General features: G+C 34.9%; 2 protein-coding genes and 1 pseudogene across 2 annotated transcripts in view; all 3 read right to left on the minus strand.

Moving 5' to 3' along the window:
- Positions 1-461: 461 nt before the first annotated feature.
- LOC117113248 (acid-sensing ion channel 4-A-like) lies at positions 462-9070 on the minus strand. The gene is made up of 5 exons (XM_033256543.1): positions 8624-9070; positions 8058-8225; positions 2851-3075; positions 1111-1223; positions 462-676 (listed from the first exon to the last, which is right to left on the minus strand). Exons 1-5 carry the CDS (start codon positions 8932-8934, stop codon positions 462-464), a joined length of 1032 nt encoding a protein of 343 aa, XP_033112434.1. The 5' UTR covers positions 8935-9070.
- Positions 9071-9673: 603 nt separating this feature from the next.
- On the minus strand, positions 9674-9780 carry LOC117113274 (annotated as a pseudogene).
- Positions 9781-13348: 3568 nt separating this feature from the next.
- The window catches only part of LOC117113249 (choline transporter-like protein 1), a 21994-nt gene continuing 16278 nt past the window's right edge, over positions 13349-19064 (minus strand). The window contains exons 12-16 of the mRNA XM_033256544.1: positions 19030-19037; positions 18734-18900; positions 18131-18223; positions 17509-17601; positions 13349-17215 (exon numbers count right to left, since the gene is read on the minus strand). Coding sequence (XP_033112435.1) covers positions 17147-17215; positions 17509-17601; positions 18131-18223; positions 18734-18900; positions 19030-19037 — 430 coding nt within the window. The 3' untranslated portion in view covers positions 13349-17146. The remainder of the gene's footprint in view (positions 17216-17508; positions 17602-18130; positions 18224-18733; positions 18901-19029; positions 19038-19064) is intronic.

The following is a 19064-nucleotide window of genomic DNA, read 5'->3' on the forward strand; positions in this document are numbered from 1 at the left end:
AGCCTACTAATATGTAGAAAATACATATATTTTTTTTTCTCAACGACGAATTGTGCTTTTTCTCCCCGACGGCCCCCCACCCTCCGCTGGTGTCATCCATGGCCGTGATTGGTCAGTTTTTAAGTTTAACAGTCCGGAAAGTTTCTTTGTAGAGGAAGGAAGAATTGTTTGAGTGGAGCTGCAGCTTTCGGTGAACAATTGTATAACATTTTGGCACCACTACAATATGATTAAGATGCCTACAGTCGTAGGTCAATAAGTCATCGACGTTTGGTGACACAGTATAATAATTTGCAGATTTTGCATTAGAGTGCTTTAGTTTATTGTTTATGTTTTATTACAGTTTGTTGGGTTGCTTACTGTTTTACATTTGTAAAACTGTCATTGCGTTTCATTGTTGTCTATTGTGTTTCATTGTTGTCTTTTGTGTTTCATTTTTGTTTATTGCGTTTTATTGTCGATTATTGCGTTTTATGTGGAAAAAATAGACGTACAGTGTGTTTCCGAAGTCCAATTGAAGCCCTCATTCCTGTCCCGACATCCACGCCCGATGCCTCTAAATCAGGTGCATCGTGCTGAGAATCAATTGCGATTCGGAAACCAAGGTTTTCCCTAGGAGCTGTTACATACTGCAAATGCTCAACGTTAAGAATCAGGCTAAGCCCATGCTTTTGTCCTGATGAAATAAAATAATGCTATAATCAACACTTGGGATTTTGATTATGTTTCCCTTATCATCATCACTATCACCATCGTCATCAGCATCATCAACACTTTCAGAATCAACATTATCATCATAATAATCATTATGATTACCGCAATATAATAGAATCATCACCGTTACCGTATCACTACATCAGCATCATCAACGTAATAATCCTCCTTGTCATCATTACAATTACCATTATTTTAAACATCACTTTCGTCATCATTACCATCTTAATTATATCATCAAAGTCATCACATTTCCATCAATGTCAACATTACCATCATCATTTATCATCATCGTCGTCATCATCAACAGCAACAAGATCGTCATTATCATCCCCACACTATCGTAAAAAAAGAGCAATTAGATCTGATCTGTTTTGGTTGTCGTTCCTAACCTACCTGCATTGTTCAATGACGATTTTGTGGTTGGAGTAAAGATATAACATGCTCCATAGTTGGTGTAAGTAAGTGTAAAATTTTCCGGACCGCATTCGATGCCATTGAAAATGCACCTGTAAGATAGCACGGGATGGATCACTGAATTGCACCAAAAGTTAGCTTGGGTTGTTTCCAAGCCCTAAATTTGGGTTGCTTACTATTTTATTGCGCTTAGTGCGTGTCATACCAAATTTAATTGCCGTCAAAATTAATACTTTTTTTTTTTTTTCTTTTTTTGCGGTCAACAAGAAATCGAGTATGGGACTCTAATTAAATATGGTATGGCGCGCACTAAACGCAATAAATAGTTAGTAACCCAAATTTAGTTGCAGGAACTAGCAGTAGCGCCAGAAAGTCGGTAAATAAAAAGTGAAAAGATTTAATTAAACGCGCGATGATGAAACACGAATAGAGTTGAGAAGACGAATCATTAACATGAACGCCATATGGACACCAAGAACGTTAATAAGAGGATATAAATTTTTCTAGAAAGTATATTAACCAATTAACAGAAAAATGAATGAAGAATGATGAGGCCATTGGACTGTATAATCAGCAGATGGATGATGACGAATTATCAATACAAATCTTTATTAGATTCTACAAGTTGACGACGACCTGACTGTTTTGTTTTGTTTTTGTGAAGAGTATAATGAAATTCGATTTTTACTGTTTTGGTGATGGGTTTAACATGACGTTTAATCAATCGTAATGTTTAGTTGTATATAGTACAGAAGCAATAGTCCAGGAGAATTATTCCTGGTCCTGATAAGTTTATTTAATAATTTCAGATCAAGTTAATGAGTATCGATATTAAAATAGCAATCACAATTGGCCTACACTGACCGGTATATCATAAGATACTTCATAAAGGATGCTGACGAACGCTAGTGTAATCAAGAAATATGGGCTAATCACAAATGTGTTAAATTTTAACATGCTTTAAATCTATGTTAACACAAATAATTTTATGTTGATCTAATGTTGTCAGTAAGGAGTTTTGGCAAGTTTACGAAAACGATAACGAATACGGTTACGTCGTCACAGTTTTGAGCATCCTTCCCCTACATATCTGTCAGGCGATTCTTGCCTTTTGCATTAATCAAGGATCACATTAAGCTTGTATATTGTTAAGAATGTTTCAAGTATTAATGATAATGACGTATTCGTATTCGTTCTCGTTTTCTTAATGTTGCAAATCTCCCTCTTAGTAAAGTTCGAATGTGGTGTTTGTTGTAATCTTTGTGACAAAATCGACCTCTTATGACCCGTGGCTTTGAAAAATAATTAAATAATAATAATAATAATAATAATAATAATAATAATAATAATAATAATTTATTCACTTATTGCGCAAATCCCATAAAAATATGCTCAAATGTCGCATTACAATATGATATACCGTAGTCAATTAAAATTGATACAAATTTACAATTCAATATTAAAGTAAAACCATTAAAATTGATTTTAATATGAGACGTTACAAAACGCAATAATTATAACATGCCATTTATACAGTAAGACAGTAATGATACAAATTATACAACTGTAATGTCAATCAGTTTTAAAAAAAAAACTAAGAAGATGGGTTAAAGGTCGAAATAATGATGTGTATTTAACTATGAGAGACTGATAAACCTAAACCTAACCCCAACCCAACCCCTTAAAAATACGAAATAGATAACTTATTGACTTTCTTACACTTCAAGCATGTCTTTTATCTTATGACCGCTGTGACTTATGAATTCTTGCAGATTTGTACCACCAAGATACGTTGTGTTCGTCAACTTAACGCATCCACCATTTCCATTACCTGTACGATTCGAAGATATAATACCGATTTCAGGCGCCAAGCTTCGAAGATAATTTAGACCGCCTTCATAGAATTTAGTAAATCCGCCAATTTCTGCTGTCACTTGGTCAATTCTGAGCGAAAAGAGCAACGAGGATTCATCATTGTAATTTCTAATACTATTTGTGTTTTACTCCAGCAATACAATATACATTACACACAATAGGATCATCAGAAAAATGGAAAGCCTTGGAGATAATAATCTGTTTTAACAATTAATTACAGTAATACGTAAGTTTCACACATTGACAATATTGCATGTATCTCGGGCCTCCTCGAATTTTGTTTTGGGATGATCAGAAGTAAAAATGTACATTTTAGAATCTTATTTGAATATTTTTCGGTCGCATCTAACAGAGCGAGCGGATCGTTGGACAGAGTCGTTTGGCTAGGCTAGGCGCGATTTTTTTTCCCCGTACGAAACTTTTGGCATGAAACTCAACTAGGATTGACTCAACTCGAGTTCGATACTAGTTAAAATATGGTTAGAAACAAGAACAGGCACTTCGCAATGTCGTGATGCTCGAGTATTACTATTATTGTTCATTCTATAATGTTTACCTACGGTAGGCCTATAAAATCTTACCGATTTATGGGATGTACGTATGTAACAAATGTGAGCTTCTTGTATGTTATTAAATGCTAGTCATTCTACAACAAGAACAATAGCTAGTACTCCCTTCTATAAAACCAGTAGTAGGGATATTATCAAAGGCTTAGAAGGTCTAACTACAGGTTGAGTTAGGTCCTACCTAGGCCCCTAGGTTTTGAAACAATAAAAAAAATAATAATAATAACAATAGCAATAATAATGATGATAATAATAATAATAATAATAATAATAATAATAATAATAATAATAATAATAATTAATAAATAAATAAATAAACATATTAATTTTTGAGGTGAACCGTATTTGTACCAATACAGGCACTACTATATATACATGTATTTGAAAAAGTAAAATTAAAGTGAAGAAAAGAAAACAAATCAACTCGATCAAAATGAACACCCATAATAATAATAATAATAATAATAATAATAATAATAATAACAATAACAATAATAAATAATTTCGGCATTAATTACCGTAACGGCCTAAGCCTTGTACTCTAGAAGATACAATACAATACTATATACTAGGTGTATAAAAATTAGTAACTACGCCTCTTTCATTCATTGGTGCCCTGCCATTTTGTTAGGTCCTTATGGCATCCAGAATTTTTGAGCTGTTTATTCTTTTGAGCTGATTTTCTATTAATTTGGAAATTACTGTCACCCTGTTTCATTTGATCAAGATATGCTTTTATTTCCCCTGAAAGTGGCCTTCTAAAACTGTTTTGAGTAGTAAGTGATCACATTCTCTAGTACATACCTAATAAACTCTCTGCCTATTTATGAATAATTTTTTGCCGTGGCTATTGATACGATACCGTATCTTATCTTCGTTTGCTAAAGGTACAGTAAATTGCAACATACAATAACATGCCGCCAGCGGTGTGAGTCATTGTTATTCACTAAAATTCTAAAATTGAATGATATGGGTACAAGAATTAATGGCCATATTCGACTGGTCGTTCTTCGTTAAACCACGCCCACCTGCACAGTGGTAAAATCCTACTTAACGAAGACAACCAGTCGAATAGAAAACTGGTAAATACTCGAGAAAACAAAATGGTTGCATAGTTACCGCGATACACGCTGCGTAAGGCTGCTTCAGATTGTGGCAGTATGGGTTTTCGTTAAAAAAAAAGTTTTCATTCAGTTTTTGAATTCTGTTAGCCTACAATTATTTTTTGACTTCAATGTGGGTAAATATTATAATTTTTATTTTCTGAAATTTAATCTAAATTATATTAACGCAAATGTTGTTGCTAAACTGACTAATCGGCCATATTTGTTTGGTCACGTGCATAACTTAACGCTGATTAACGCATTCTGGTTACGTCAATTTTCGTTGTCAACGAAAGTCTATTTTACGAACCAGTCGAATGAAAATAATACTCAATGAAAATTCGTACTCAACGAAATAAACCAGTCGAATAAGTTCAATGATACATGGGTTGGCAGTCTCTTTTGGGCTGATGATATTGTGTTGTTAGCTAACAATGAAAATGAAATGAAAAGGATGTTAGAACTTGCAAATAGGCCTACATTTGCGAAAGAATGGAAACTGAGTTTCAATTTTGAAAATTGTAGATCACTGGCAAACGTACTGATAAAGAAAAGAAATGGACATCAGGTGACGGCTTTACCACAGGAGCAGAATCATACAAATATTTTCATCTAGATGTGTATAAGAGACAGGTCAAATAGTAATAGTCAAATATAAATAATAAGAAGAAATGTGGCATTTGTAACCTAAATGTTGATAAAAATACCCATCATTTAATTTTTAGTTGCCGCCCAGCCCTAAATAACATACGCATTAATGAATCACAACTTAAAAGTTGAATTAGGTCTACATAACAACCAAGAGCTATATAATGATTTTTTTTTAATGCGAACAAAAATATTACACTTCAATATATTTTGGGTTGTGCATTCTTATTCCTTAACAGAGAAAGTGAAGTTAATTTTCATAGGTTCTGCAAAAGGTATGTTAAAAGAGCATGGAAACTACGTAATGGAATATTAAATTCCATTATTTAATTCCCCTATTGATTTATCTTTGTTTTAAATAAATATATTATTTTTGGTAGGCCTTCATACTGTACGTAATGCAGATGTTTATTTATTTTAATTCTGGTAACCTTTTTGGTATTGTATTGTATTCTGTTTGATTTGCTTTTGTGAACGCATCAATTTTTATTGAGTGCCACCGTTCCCAAGGTGTCTGTTCGAATAAATATAGGGCCTATAAAAATAAATAAATATATTTTATATCGAGCTTCGATTAAAAGGTTCCGAAAGTGGTCTTGGAAAATTTTGACAATTTAGGGGTTTCAAAGGCGTATTTAATCGATTTTAGAGTCTACTAATATGTAAAAAATACATATAATTTTTTTTTCTCCCCGACGAATTGTTCTTTTCCTCCCCGATGGCGGGGCAAGCTCTCCCCGACGGCGGGCCCGACCCAATCCCCCCGCCGCTGGTGCCACCCCTGCCACCTATATTAATTGTAATACCGAGTCATTAATTCTATATTTATCAGATCTGATTTTGTTAAGTTCTACATAAAAAAAAATGCAATGTATTAACTTCATCATTTTCCATTTGTACTTTTTGGAGTTGATTGGATTTTCGATTTCGTTTATCTCTTACATAAGCAAAAATATAAGCACAAGAAAGATGGTTGGAAGGCGAACAAAAGTGAGAGAGTGATACCAGAAAGTGAACTAAATTGCGATCTAATTTTGTCTCCCAAAACATTGTGTCCAAAAATACTCACAAAAAAAAAGACAATGAAATTGTTAACATTAATATACATTTCCTATAAATAAAAAAACTACTAGGCCTAACTAAAAAAATGCTCACACTATGTAACTAAAGATCAAATAACTTTTACTACTCGTGCAGCTCAATCAAATATTACATTTGTCATTCTAAACGGCCCATTAGGTATTAACATGGTAACATTAATGTGATATGTTTTAAAATCAGACAGCGACATCATCTCATAGATTCTGTAGACGTTTATCTTTGGTTGATGACGTTATGACCTCCTGAATTGTGCATCATGAGCTTTTCGAGTGGAGTCAATCGAGACTGCCCGAGTGGAGTTTCATGCAAATGTTTCGTACGAAAAAAAATCGCAGGACGGACCACGTTACCGACTCGAGTGGATCAGCCATGCTGGAAGCAGTCTAGACGGCATGAAACACCGATTGATGAGCTCGTCATCTGAGGCCTATGATGATAGGACTCTTTTGGCTAATGAAGTGGGGAAGTAAGATGAAGATTTTATGTGTTTCAAAACTTTCTGGCCGTATAGGCATATGTCACACTCTGCTGTCCCAATTTTATGCAAAAAAAATAATAATATATATGAAAAAAATTATTCTATAGATGCACAAATAATAAGTTAATAAATAATAATGATAACAAACCCCCATACACACGATCAACTTTACGCATAATACGTGCACCCTAACCGCTCGGCTACACTTCGCCTGATAAGTATGTATGACTGTTAATATTACACTCCTATAATAAACAACCTGCTGATCGAGCAAATCGCTACATGGTGCAACAAGTCGAGGGTTTGTAATCTCGGATTATCTTGTTAAATTTGTTCTGCATCTCGTTGGAACCATTCACAAGACCAGATAACCCCAATCGTATGATCTGGGTTTTGTTTCTTCTTTTCTACAAGTATTAGTATAGCTTCCTGAAATATTTTTTGTGTGCGAATAATATTTAATGTGTATGGGTTGCAATATAAAAAACGTTTAATTGTAGAAATACCAGTACAAATGTTGGGAATTGCGTATGCTATTGTACTGTATTGTTCAATTTTAATATTTAAAAAATATCATACTATTGAAAACCTGTCTACTTTGACGTTACTTTGACATCGGTGGGTAAGACCACTTGAATGTCACCATCTCCTGCATCGCTGCTTTATTTTGTTGTTAAGCACCTAGAGGTTATTAACATTATGCGCTACAAATATTGATTATTATTATTATTACTACTTGTAATTTTGGAAAATACTCCCCACAGTATGAATGAGAGAGGAGTGGGATTTTTTATTTGTTTTTAGCCTCTATGACCGGTCACATTCATTGGTCCCAATATCGTTTAGAAGTTTATCCACTATCTACATTATCTTAATACAGTTTTCCCTCCAATTCAAGAACATATTTGAGACTTCAAAATTTGGGTGGTATTGGTGTTCGGCCTGAAGGTTGTTATTTGGGTCTTTAGAAAAGTGGTTTGGAGGAGTTGGAGGACTGGATTTTTTTTAATGAAATCTATAAATGTATGTAGGTATAATATTAAAATCGTAATTCAGTGGCTTCTCGCATACCTTCAGTTGGAATAATTATGGTGAGAGAACAACCCTCTAATACCATAAATTTAAGTAATTCCGAATTAAAATATTATAACTTACCTGAACATATTGATGTTACACACTGTGACTTTAGGAAATGATATTTCACGTTTAGTGACATAATTTAGTTTGGTATTTGTCGGATACTCAAAGAATTTTAACACTGACAGATTTATTTGGTAACTAAGGCAGCAAAATGCCAAGACGAGTATAATTATCCAAGCTATTCTAAAAAAAGAATAAAATGTATCATTGTTACTAACAATATTTAACAAAGCTATATCAATGTTAACAACAAGAAAATCAATTATTCAATTATTAATTGAAAATATAACTAATAATATAAAAAATTATATATTATATGAACTCTAATTGGATGTTATGTATACTGATGTTGTCTGATGGATTATGACAATTACAAGTGACATCTTCAGAATTGGGAATCGTTTTAAGATTATAAATATTTCAAGAATTTTAGAATCTTTATGATAATAATAATAATAACAATGCTAATAACAATAACATTAATTGTAATAATAATAATAATAAAATGATGAATGAAGTAAACAAATTTGTTTACATCGCATAAACAGTAAATTATTGATAAACTGTTGTTCTTAATTCACCTTCGACTGTTGTTGTTTTCACCACTGATGTGTTTAAGTCCATGAAAAGATGTTTCGCCACTGAATACGTCGAAGTTCTTTCCGCAGCAACCCCCTCGAATAGTTGCATCTTCGTCCTTTACAGTTTTCTTGCTTAGACCCATGTTTTTCTTATCGTCTGGTCCAGGCGTGTTAGTCTTGGTGTTAGGAGCTGTGATAAATTGATCATAATTCCAGGTTTGTTCAGCTTCGTAAGTAGGTAAACCAACATTACCCGTCATTCCATGTCCATCCAAATCTGTCTCAGGTTCCACACCGATCCGAGTGTTCATTGCTAAAGATTGAGCAAGTGTTTATTAAGTAATGCTAATTGTCGTGTTGGCAAATTGCAATTATGAACACTTGTGAAACATTCGTTTAACTGCTAATTATTTCATTTGTATGAAAGATAATTAACTATCAGTATGACTTGGCAACTCGCACAAAGTGTTAAACGTTGCAAGCGCGCCTTATTTATATTCATTTCATATTGACTTTAATAACAGTTCTGTCGTCCTCTCTGATTAAATTTTTACTGACATTCGAGTAAATACACTGTTTTTATTGAAATGAATCAAATCGATTAAGACGCACTTCATTGGAATATTAAAAACCAGTTCAGACAAGTCAATCTTGAAGAGTTTTAGTAAGTTAGAAAGTTTAATCAAGATTTAATTTATCAATCATTTTCTGCATGAACTACTTATGATGTCTTGAGAATTAATTTGAAATTAATTTGAGATAACATAAAAACGTTATTGTCTAGTATAACGATTTTCCTATATAAATATTCCAATCTAATTTCAATATTAGTTACCGGTATAACATATAACTCAGGCCCGCTAAAGATTTTGATCCGGCCGCCCAACATTGCTAATTCAGGAGACACTTCTTTGGGTTCCGAAGGTGTCCCATTAATAAAGGTTCTACTGTAGTTGTTAAATATGATTTACTAAGCAACGTTCATTCAATTAATATTTTATCAATATTTGTAAGGTTAAAACCAATTCTACACTGCCAAACCACATCTATCTAAAATAAAAAATCAGTTTGATATTTGAAGCTACACATCAATGAGCAGCATTTCAGATATTAAGCTGAAAAGAACAGGCACTACACATGATCTGGTTAAAAAAAATCATTCTTGGTCCCAGCCATCTCTAATGGTCACAGCCATTCCTATCATCAAACCAACTCCTACATCTGGTCACATATTCATTCCTTTTTGGTCAGTCATCTCTATCTGGTCACAGCTGTTCATACATGGTCGCAGCAGCGGTGGCTCCAGAAATTTGCCGACACGGGATCCGACATGTCCGATGGAGGGGTCCGAGCCAAGGGCCGACGAGAGCCTCGTTCAGAATTTTTTTAAACTCCCTGTAAACAGGCTTAGTACGGTCCAAATTATGCTTTTAGACCACAATATTTGGAAATGACAATAAAAAATTACGTTAACTGGATAGGCAAGTTATAATTTTTTTATCCGATGACAGGGGTCCAGCCTGTCCTATGGGAGGGCAAATTCCCCCCCCCCACCCAGAGGCTCCTTCATTGGATCAGAGAAACCTCTGTACTGGTCAGAAATTCATTCATATACGGTCAAAACCTTCTCTATCTAGTAACGAATTCATTACTATACGGTCACCACCTTTTTGTGGTCACAGCTACAGTACCTACATTATCGTCACAGCCACTTCTATCTAGTCACACATTCGTTCCTACATGGTCACCTAGGCCAGTTGCCACCTGGCCTGTTGCCACCCGGCCTTTTGCCACCCGGCTTTTTGCCAACCGGCCCGTTGCCACCCGGCCCGTTGACACCCAGCCTTTTGCCACCTTAGGCCCGTTGCCACCCGGCCTTTTGCCACCCTAGGCACGTTGCCACCCGGTATTTTGCCACCCGGCCTTTTGCCAACTAGGCCCGTTGCCACCCGGCCTATTGCCATCCGGCCCGTTGCCACCATAGGCCTTTTGCCACTCGGCCCGTTGCCACCCATAGTTGTATGCCTATGCATTGTATTAGCAGAAATTTTACTCTCGGCATTAATTTTTGCCAAACTGTGTGTACTGAATGACGAATGGATTGATTGTTTGGAAGATTGTAAACAACGGTATTATCGTTTTTTGTTTTGTTTTGTTTTTTGTTTTTCTTCCTCCTATTCTTTCATTTATGTTTCTTATCAGTTTATTCAGATAAAGTGTAATGCATTCTCCGGGAGATGGAATGCGCACCGTCGAGTTTCGGCATTGGTCACGCATCGTCTGGAAATCCTGGCAATGGCGTGAACAGTGTCGAGCTCGGTGGCGTGTATTTCATTTCTTGGGATGAGTATTATAATTTATTTTCGTCTATAGCAAGACAAATGTACATATGTTATTATTACTCTTATATTGTTAATTATTGTTGCACATCTCTTTAGCGATTGTGCCTCTGTTACAAAAAAGAAATAATAAAGTTATTATTATTAGAGACAATTCGTTACGGTTAACCATCATGAAAGGCACACGTAGAAGTGGTTGGCGCATCGGTTGGGTTTTTGGGGTTCAAAACTCCCGCTGTGCAAGTCGCTTGTGTCCTTGGGCAAGGCACTTTATCTACGGTTGTCTCTCTCCACCCAGGAGTACAAGTGGGTACCTGGTAGGTTCAAACACAGCCTGCGCTGAATACAGCTGCAACATTATGGAATTCCCCTATGGGGCTTGAGTGTGTGTACCATATGTGCTTGATCCAGTGATCCGGGTAATAATGTTCAAGCGCTGTGTCAACTGGAGGCGCTATATAAATCCAGAATTATTATTTATTAAGTTCCTGATTAGCGTTCTATCTTTATTTTTATGTATTCAGACGTGTGTTTTTTTACATTTTTTTTTTTGAAGGCAGAAAATCATGAATTAAAATTCTTGTAGTGTTATAAATTGAACAGATTTTTTTTTATTAAATTGACTTGCCTTTGAGTGTGGAAATAATAATGAACATAAATATAGTGAAAATGATGAAAATAGCAATGAAAAGCTATTAAACATGTTGAATATGGTAATGCTGCTCCGCTATAAGAAATGGGCCTATGCCCATACATAATATACCTCCCACAATTTGTTGTTTTTAAGATATTAAGCCAAATGTATGATAAAATATAGCTCTGGTATACCAATAGAAAAAAAAAAACATGGGTGGGGGAAATGTCCAGCTGACCAATTGAAGGCCACGCAAATTAGGCTTGAAGATCCTATAATCTGAACCATAGCCCTAGTCACGGTATAAACAATCAGGAGGATTAGTTTGCTCAGATCGTTAATGTTACTGAGCGCAATATCCTTTGTAGTTTACCGCTAACGAGAAGAGCTTCATTTAAAGTTTATCAATGACGGTTATTTTTCATGAAAAAATATATATGCTTGTTATAAATTGTCCGCATAAAGAGAGAAATACCAAATACATTCAATAAAGTTCATTATACACACATAATATAGGCTTGTGGTTATACTATATAAATAACTATTATTATCATAAATGTGTTGTTATTTTAATTGTAATTGTATTTTAGAATAAGAATATACTTTAAAATAAAATATAAAAATAAACTAGACATTGCATGATTTCTCTCTTTATGCGGATTTATAACAATGTTTATTTCTGCAATTATCTCCTGGTGGTAAGAAGGCGCATGGACGATTGTTTGAAATAAAATACAGTAAACTAATAATTAAATATTAACTGGAAAGTAAATTTAATCAAGAAAACATTCTGCTACAGTAGGCCTACTAGTACAAATCTGTGTAAAAAACCCACCAAAATAATATAAATATTCGACATTCCCAAAGGTAGCAAAAGGCTGGGTGGCAACGGGCCTGGGTGGTAACGGGCCTAGGTACGTGGCAACGGGCCGGGTGGCAACGGGCTGGGTGGAAAAATGCCGGGTGGCAAAAGGCCGGGTGGCAAAAGGCGTGGGTGGCAACGGAACTAGGGTGGCAAAAGGCCGGGTGGCTAAATGCCGGGTGGCTAAAGGCCGGGTGGCAACGGGCCTAGGGTGGCAAAAGGCCCGGTGGCAACGGGTCGGGTGGCAACGGCCGGATGGCAAAAGGCCGGGTGGCAACGGGCCAGGGTGGCAACGGACCGGAACCCATTTATACATGATCTCAGCCATCTCCATCCGGGTCACAGCCGTTCCGATGGCCACAGCCATCTCCATCTGGTCACACTAGCCATTCCTTTATACATAGGCCCTACAGCCACCTCTACAGCCACCTCTATCTGGTCACATATTCTTTCCTACAAGGTCAGTCACCTCTAGTCACCATCTGGTCAGTCATTCTACGGGGTCACACAGCCACCTCTATCAAGTCACACCCATTCCTACTGTACATTTCACATACATCCACCTCTATATCTTACATCCATTCTCCTACATAGGAATAGCCTCCTTTCTCTGGTCACGGCCATTCCTACATAGTCAAGTCATTCTTGGTCACAGCCAAAGTAACTGAAGCTAATAAGACAAAATATCCACGTAACCCGCCCCCACAGCAGGCCCTCCACAACACCTCTCAACAATTATTAAAAGTCGTCTGTAGTCTTCGGACAATATCATCCGGAATAAGTTTTATTTTAATGTGTATATATTTCGAAAACTGAAAATTGTTAAAAAATGTCAACACGTTCGTCACTCTGTGAATCATGGTTTAAATCGAAATACAAATGCAAGTACATTTTTGTAACTGTATTCAGTTTATTGCAAACACTAGACATACACGTTACAATTCGAGGCCTTATAGGCCTATAATACTGTACAAAACAAAATTAAAACTGGTTAATAAAATACGTTTTAAAAACAAAATGGAAAATTAAATTCCCCTAAACACAGCACAACACAAGGCGACACGCTTGAGGTCAAAAAAAGAAATGAACAAGTTTATCTGTACAGTTATATGGCAGACAGCAGTGCAAAGGTCAGTCAGAGAATCAGACCGGATGAGTAGTTTTTTTTTAAGGTTCAATTAAAAGGTTAGGATTGATATTCGATTTAGTCCTTATTCATTCTCTTTTGCAATCTTGTGTATTTAAATTGATTGAACAAAGTGTATTTTGTATTAATTGCAAACTGATTTTCGAATTTTAAGATAATCAGTTAAATTGTATCATGTATAAATATGTTTGAAATTAAAAACCAAATAAAATAGATTTTTAAAAAATAGTGAAAGTTAATTAGGCCTATGCTTTTATTCTAGCCATGTTCAAATTTAAAAATTAGTAATAATTTGTTTCAAAGTTATATATTGTATCATTGGCAAAGAAGCTGGGAGTAGCCTGGGGCCTCTGTATTCGTAGGCGCTGGGTTTAAATAAAGAGCTCCATAGGTCCAGGCACGGGGCAAGCCCTCGCTTCAGCGATTTTATTTTATTTGTTTTATATATTTTATTTTATTTCCAGGGGACAATACAACAAAAACATAACAATGAGAATGCAGTACCCTGAGGATTACCATAAGTGTATAAGCACAATCAGAGCGGCTCTCATATTGCATCCTTACGTATAGGCTACTAAACATTAAAATAATCTCAAAATTCGATATAAAAATGAAATGCTAAAATTTTATCATAAAATACAGTAATAAACAAATACAATTAGATATTTTAAAATCGCCAACAAAATAAAATAACATTATACATTAAAGCTGCTGAATATAGGAACGAAGAGCCAACGACAAAATTTTAAAACTGTACATTGATTGTCCTCTTATAGGTAGAGATTCCCAAAGACGAGGAAAATTTATAAACAATGAATATTTAAATGAGTAATTGGTTCTTGCAAATTTGTGTTTTAAAATTACGTTTCGAAATATCTGGATTTAAAATCAATAAGATTATGTACATTAATATCAATTTATCCATAATACACTTAAGAATAGTTGCTAAATTAAGTTGTTCAAGTCGTTAAAAATCTCCCTAACACAAAATTTAGTAATTCTAAGACGGAAATGGTTTATTTTAAAGTTGTTTTTAGTGTGGTGCCCATACAGTGCATGTAATCGAAATGAGTCTTTCGAGTAGTTTCCCGTAAAGTGTTGTTAAATTGTTTATACTTTCCCACTTTAATACATTTTGTGGATGTTTTGCATCCCAATACAAAATGTCTCTTTTTCCGAGACATTTTTATGATTTCAGATTTAATACAAATGGAAACATTCCTCGATCTTAGGAACACAGTCATTGATACCGGTGCTGCTAAAAATAGATCTTTAAAACATGCCTGAGAGCAATCAAAGTCAGGCTATGAAATGCACATGTCCAATGGCACTAACTTGAGTGTTCTAAAGAGATGGTTACGATCAACATTTTTTTATATGTAATAATATATATTAGGTAGTTTTCGCTGCACGACGTTAACCTTAACTTTAATGTTAGTAACCAACATTCGACGCGATAGCTCCGCATGCGCAAACCCGTAACTAACGTATCGAGCACGTAAAATCCTGAAATTAACGTACTCCGCAACGCAAGATGAATAAATTATGAAGTCATGGATACCGTCGTACGGCGAAAACTGCCTGTTAACCGGTTTAGAATACACCAGCCATATTAACAATATCATAGTAAATACATATATGATCACTTGTATTTAACCCTGGTTCCCTCGTGATGTTACACATGATATTATTATTATTAACATTATTATTATTATTATTATTATTATTATTATTATTATTATTATTATTATATCATTATTATTATTACAAGATCATAATAGTGCTGGAACTATTATTTGAGTATCTTGTAGGAAAATTAACATATTGTACCATATTGAGAAATGATAGTATGTTTTCAAACTCCTTATTGTAACAGTTTGAGGTAAAATCATAATTTAAATTCCAAGTGAGGATAACAGCAGTGTACTTGTGTATGTTCAAAGGTATATAATCAGCGATATTTTGAAACTGAGTCAGCCATTCCGTCTTTGCACTTGGAGGTATCATGTAGACACAAACAAGCAGAATCTTTCCCCCAGGTAAACAAGCTCAAAAAGTTGAATTTCTATATCGGTATCGATAGATACAGGTAACATCTTGATAGTGTTCTTGCAAGCAATTAATAATCCACCACCATGCCTGGTTCATCTTTCCGATAAACACAGAAGTCAGATGAAAAAAATTCATAACTAACTATTGGTGGGTCTAACCAAGTTTCCGTAAGCAGTACATATCAATCTAATTTTCTATTCGTACCTGAAAGCTCGTTGATTATGTTTACAATACTACGTGAGTTAAATATGGCTGTGTTCAGATTATTTTGATTTTGATTCTCGATGTTTCTATCATTTTCAGTTGCATTTGGGGAGCACCTGGGCCCAGATTTATCAAACTAAAAATCAGCTTGAATTCGTCTTAAGTCCATTTTTTTGCTTAAGTTAAATTTATCAATATTACTTAGCTTAAACATTGCTTAAAATTAGGAAGTCAATTGTACGGAAGCGCCATCTAAGACAATTTTTAAGCCAAGATTTTGATAAGATGGTTTAATAAATCAGCTTAAGATAATTATTAGGGACATCTTAACTTTTTTGACTTAAGAAATTTGCTAAGCTGAGATTGATAAATCCCGGGCCTAGGACCAGGATTTAAGTGTCCCCGCGATCTGCAATTCCAATCTAAAACATACCGTGTGATTACTGTTATAAGCGAACGGAGCTGAAATAAATTTTGGCTTACGGTGATTCTTAGCCCAATGGTATTTGCCAGTTCTAAGAAGGTATGCGAGCATACAGGTCGCTGCATTGTTATTGTCGCCTGTCCATTGTTTTCCACTGGCGTACCAGTATAGCCTAGGTGTAGCGCCATGCAGGGTAGACAAAAAAAATACTCTTATTTTTGACATCGAAGTGCCGATCTCTAACATTTCTGTTCAGATGTTAACATTGCATATACTTGTTGATATATGGTATACTTACAAAGTATAACGAAGTGTAAACATATAAAAAAAAAATCATTCTTTCAACTCAAAGATACGTTCAAGCTGTTCCTATAATATTTGTTTGACGTTTTAAGGGCGGACACGTTACATATTTTAGTGTTTTGGGTTTTTTTTTTGCCCACATCTCTGCCGAGTTAGAGAGCAAAATAAAAAAATGCTGATGAATACCCTGGGCTATAGTCAGAGAGAGCTTACTATAGCTGTTACGCAAATGTATGGCAGCTTTATGTCGGATTCCCTCCCCCATACCCCATCCAAGTATCGCTCACGACAGGACAAACATACGTTAAATGGTCTATTGTACCTCTCTCTTAATTTTTATTCTTTCATGATTTTCAAAGAAGTGACGCTGACATTATTATATTTACAGTGTCAGCTTGTCTGTTTGCATTATTTACACTGTCAGCATATTTGATTAAAGGTACCCAAAAGTCAAATGTAAAATCAAAAATTTAAACGGCAATTAAATATATAACGTCATTGAATTAGTTTTGAAAAGTCTTGGTGTAAAAAAGTGTACACAACATAATCACGTAGTAATTACGTCATCACCGCACGTTCACGCTTCTCCAAGGCAGCCTGTGCCTTTGCAGCATTTTCAACAAATTTCTGAAAAGAAAAGATTGTAAAATTAAATAATAAACCAATAGAAGTATCAATTTCAAAAATCATTTTAACATTTGCAAGTTAAGATGATTATGTTTAGCATGATGATGAGGATGATGACAAAAATAATTATTAATAATAATAATAATTTAATATTATTACTATTATCATTAACATTATTATAATTAAATTGATAATAATATCAATAATAAAAATAACAATGATAATAACAAATTTGTATATACCCTTCAAAAACAACCTTTTTCTTAAGCAAATTTTGAAATATTTCAACGTACCATAAGATCTTTGCTCATAAAATATGGTTTTTGAATTCCGTCGTTAGCTTTACAATCTTCACAAAAACACAAAAACAAGGTATCGATCGCCATCTAGAAGAGTAAGTAAAATACGTATCAAACAATATATACGAATACTCCTGTACAGGTTTAATACTGTTACATCCAATACGAAGTCAAATAAAACTCCATATCGTATAAGCACCATCCGTATCATCATTGTCATCGTCCTCGTCATCGTCATCACCATTATTTCAACAGAATTATCACTTTATCTCCTTTGCTGTGTTTAAGGTGTACACGAGACTCATAGAGCAATTCAAACGCGCTGTTTGTAGGGCTGGCGCCAGTGGTGCCGAGAACAGACCATCCTGTCGAAAAGAGCTGGTCACCCGAAACACATTTCGTCGGCAGGAAACATTATAGGCCTATATAATTTTTACAGAATGTTAAATCGATTAATAATTGATTAAATAAGTTCCAAGCAATTCCTGTACTTACGCCTACGTCAAAAACAACGCACCACCCCCACCCCCCACCCAACTCGTCGAAAACGTTTCCCTTCGGAAACGCTACTCGATTTTCGCTTCGGATCCGATGTAAATGCATATTTAGTCCTTACCTCATAAACTGTCATGAAAATGTGGCTAATAAGGAAGGCAAATATGGCAGCAAGGGCAATTGGCACAGCATAGTAATTGATATCTGGATCATCCTAAAAAAGACAAAAAGGTGTTGTCAATCATCAATGTTATGCTTAACAATCAACCGAATAAATAAACGAACAAAACGAATAAACAAACGAAGAAATGGCGAAAAATAACTTTCAAATGTTAAACAAATAAAGTTATAAATCAATGAACGAACGAACGGACGAATAAATGAACGAGTGAAAGATCGAACTAGTGAATGAATGAATGAACGGATGGACGGAAGAACAAAGTAACACACGAATGAATAACCGAATGGAATAAAAAAAATTCATAAAGAAATGAAAAACGCCAAACAATTTAAACGAACGAAAGCAGCAAATGCATTAATGAAGGAACGAGTGAAGAATAAACTAATAAAAGAAGGGCGGCGGAGAAACAGACAAAACCACGAACAAACGAACGAATGAACAGCAGGACGGAGAGAAGAACAAAGTCACGGATGGATGTGTAGATGGATAGAAGCGTGGATATCACGAAAATTATGCGTTGAGACATACACACTTCGAGCTTACCTTCAAGAACTCCAATCCGATGACAACCACAGAAGCTGCAACGGCGCTTTTTCCGAGGAAAAGTAAGAAGTCACCGACTGAATTGATGGCAGCCACACGCAGAGCATTTGAAATCAAAACAGCGAAAGCCTCCTGGGCTGCTTTGCAAAAGCTATATCCACGTATTGCTTAAAAGACAATAAATCAAAATGTATGAATGAATGAATGGACCACAGATCCTATATTGATCTATGAAAGAACAAACGATAGAGATTGATTTTATTATTTTATATTCTTAAACAGGGGTTATATATAACACATATAGCTAATCCCGAATAATGTATGTATGTAT

This window comes from Anneissia japonica, unplaced genomic scaffold (genome assembly GCF_011630105.1).
Source record: "Anneissia japonica isolate Jap-2015-1 unplaced genomic scaffold, ASM1163010v1 scaffold287593_len981703_cov172, whole genome shotgun sequence".
NCBI classification, from domain to species: Eukaryota; Metazoa; Echinodermata; class Crinoidea; order Comatulida; family Comatulidae; genus Anneissia; species Anneissia japonica.

Bases quoted from the DNA above. Each gene is read 5' to 3' on its own strand.
- LOC117113248 (XM_033256543.1), bottom strand. From the start codon at position 8,934: ATGAACACTCGGATCGGTGTGGAACCTGAGACAGATTTGGATGGACAT. The intron at 8,226-8,623 runs GTGAATTAAGAA...TTCTTTTTTTAG, and splicing joins GAAAACAACAACAGTCGAAG to AATAGCTTGGATAATTATAC. The intron at 1,224-2,850 runs GTAAGAAAGTCA...GCTATCTTACAG, and splicing joins ATAAAAGACATGCTTGAAGT to GTGCATTTTCAATGGCATCG.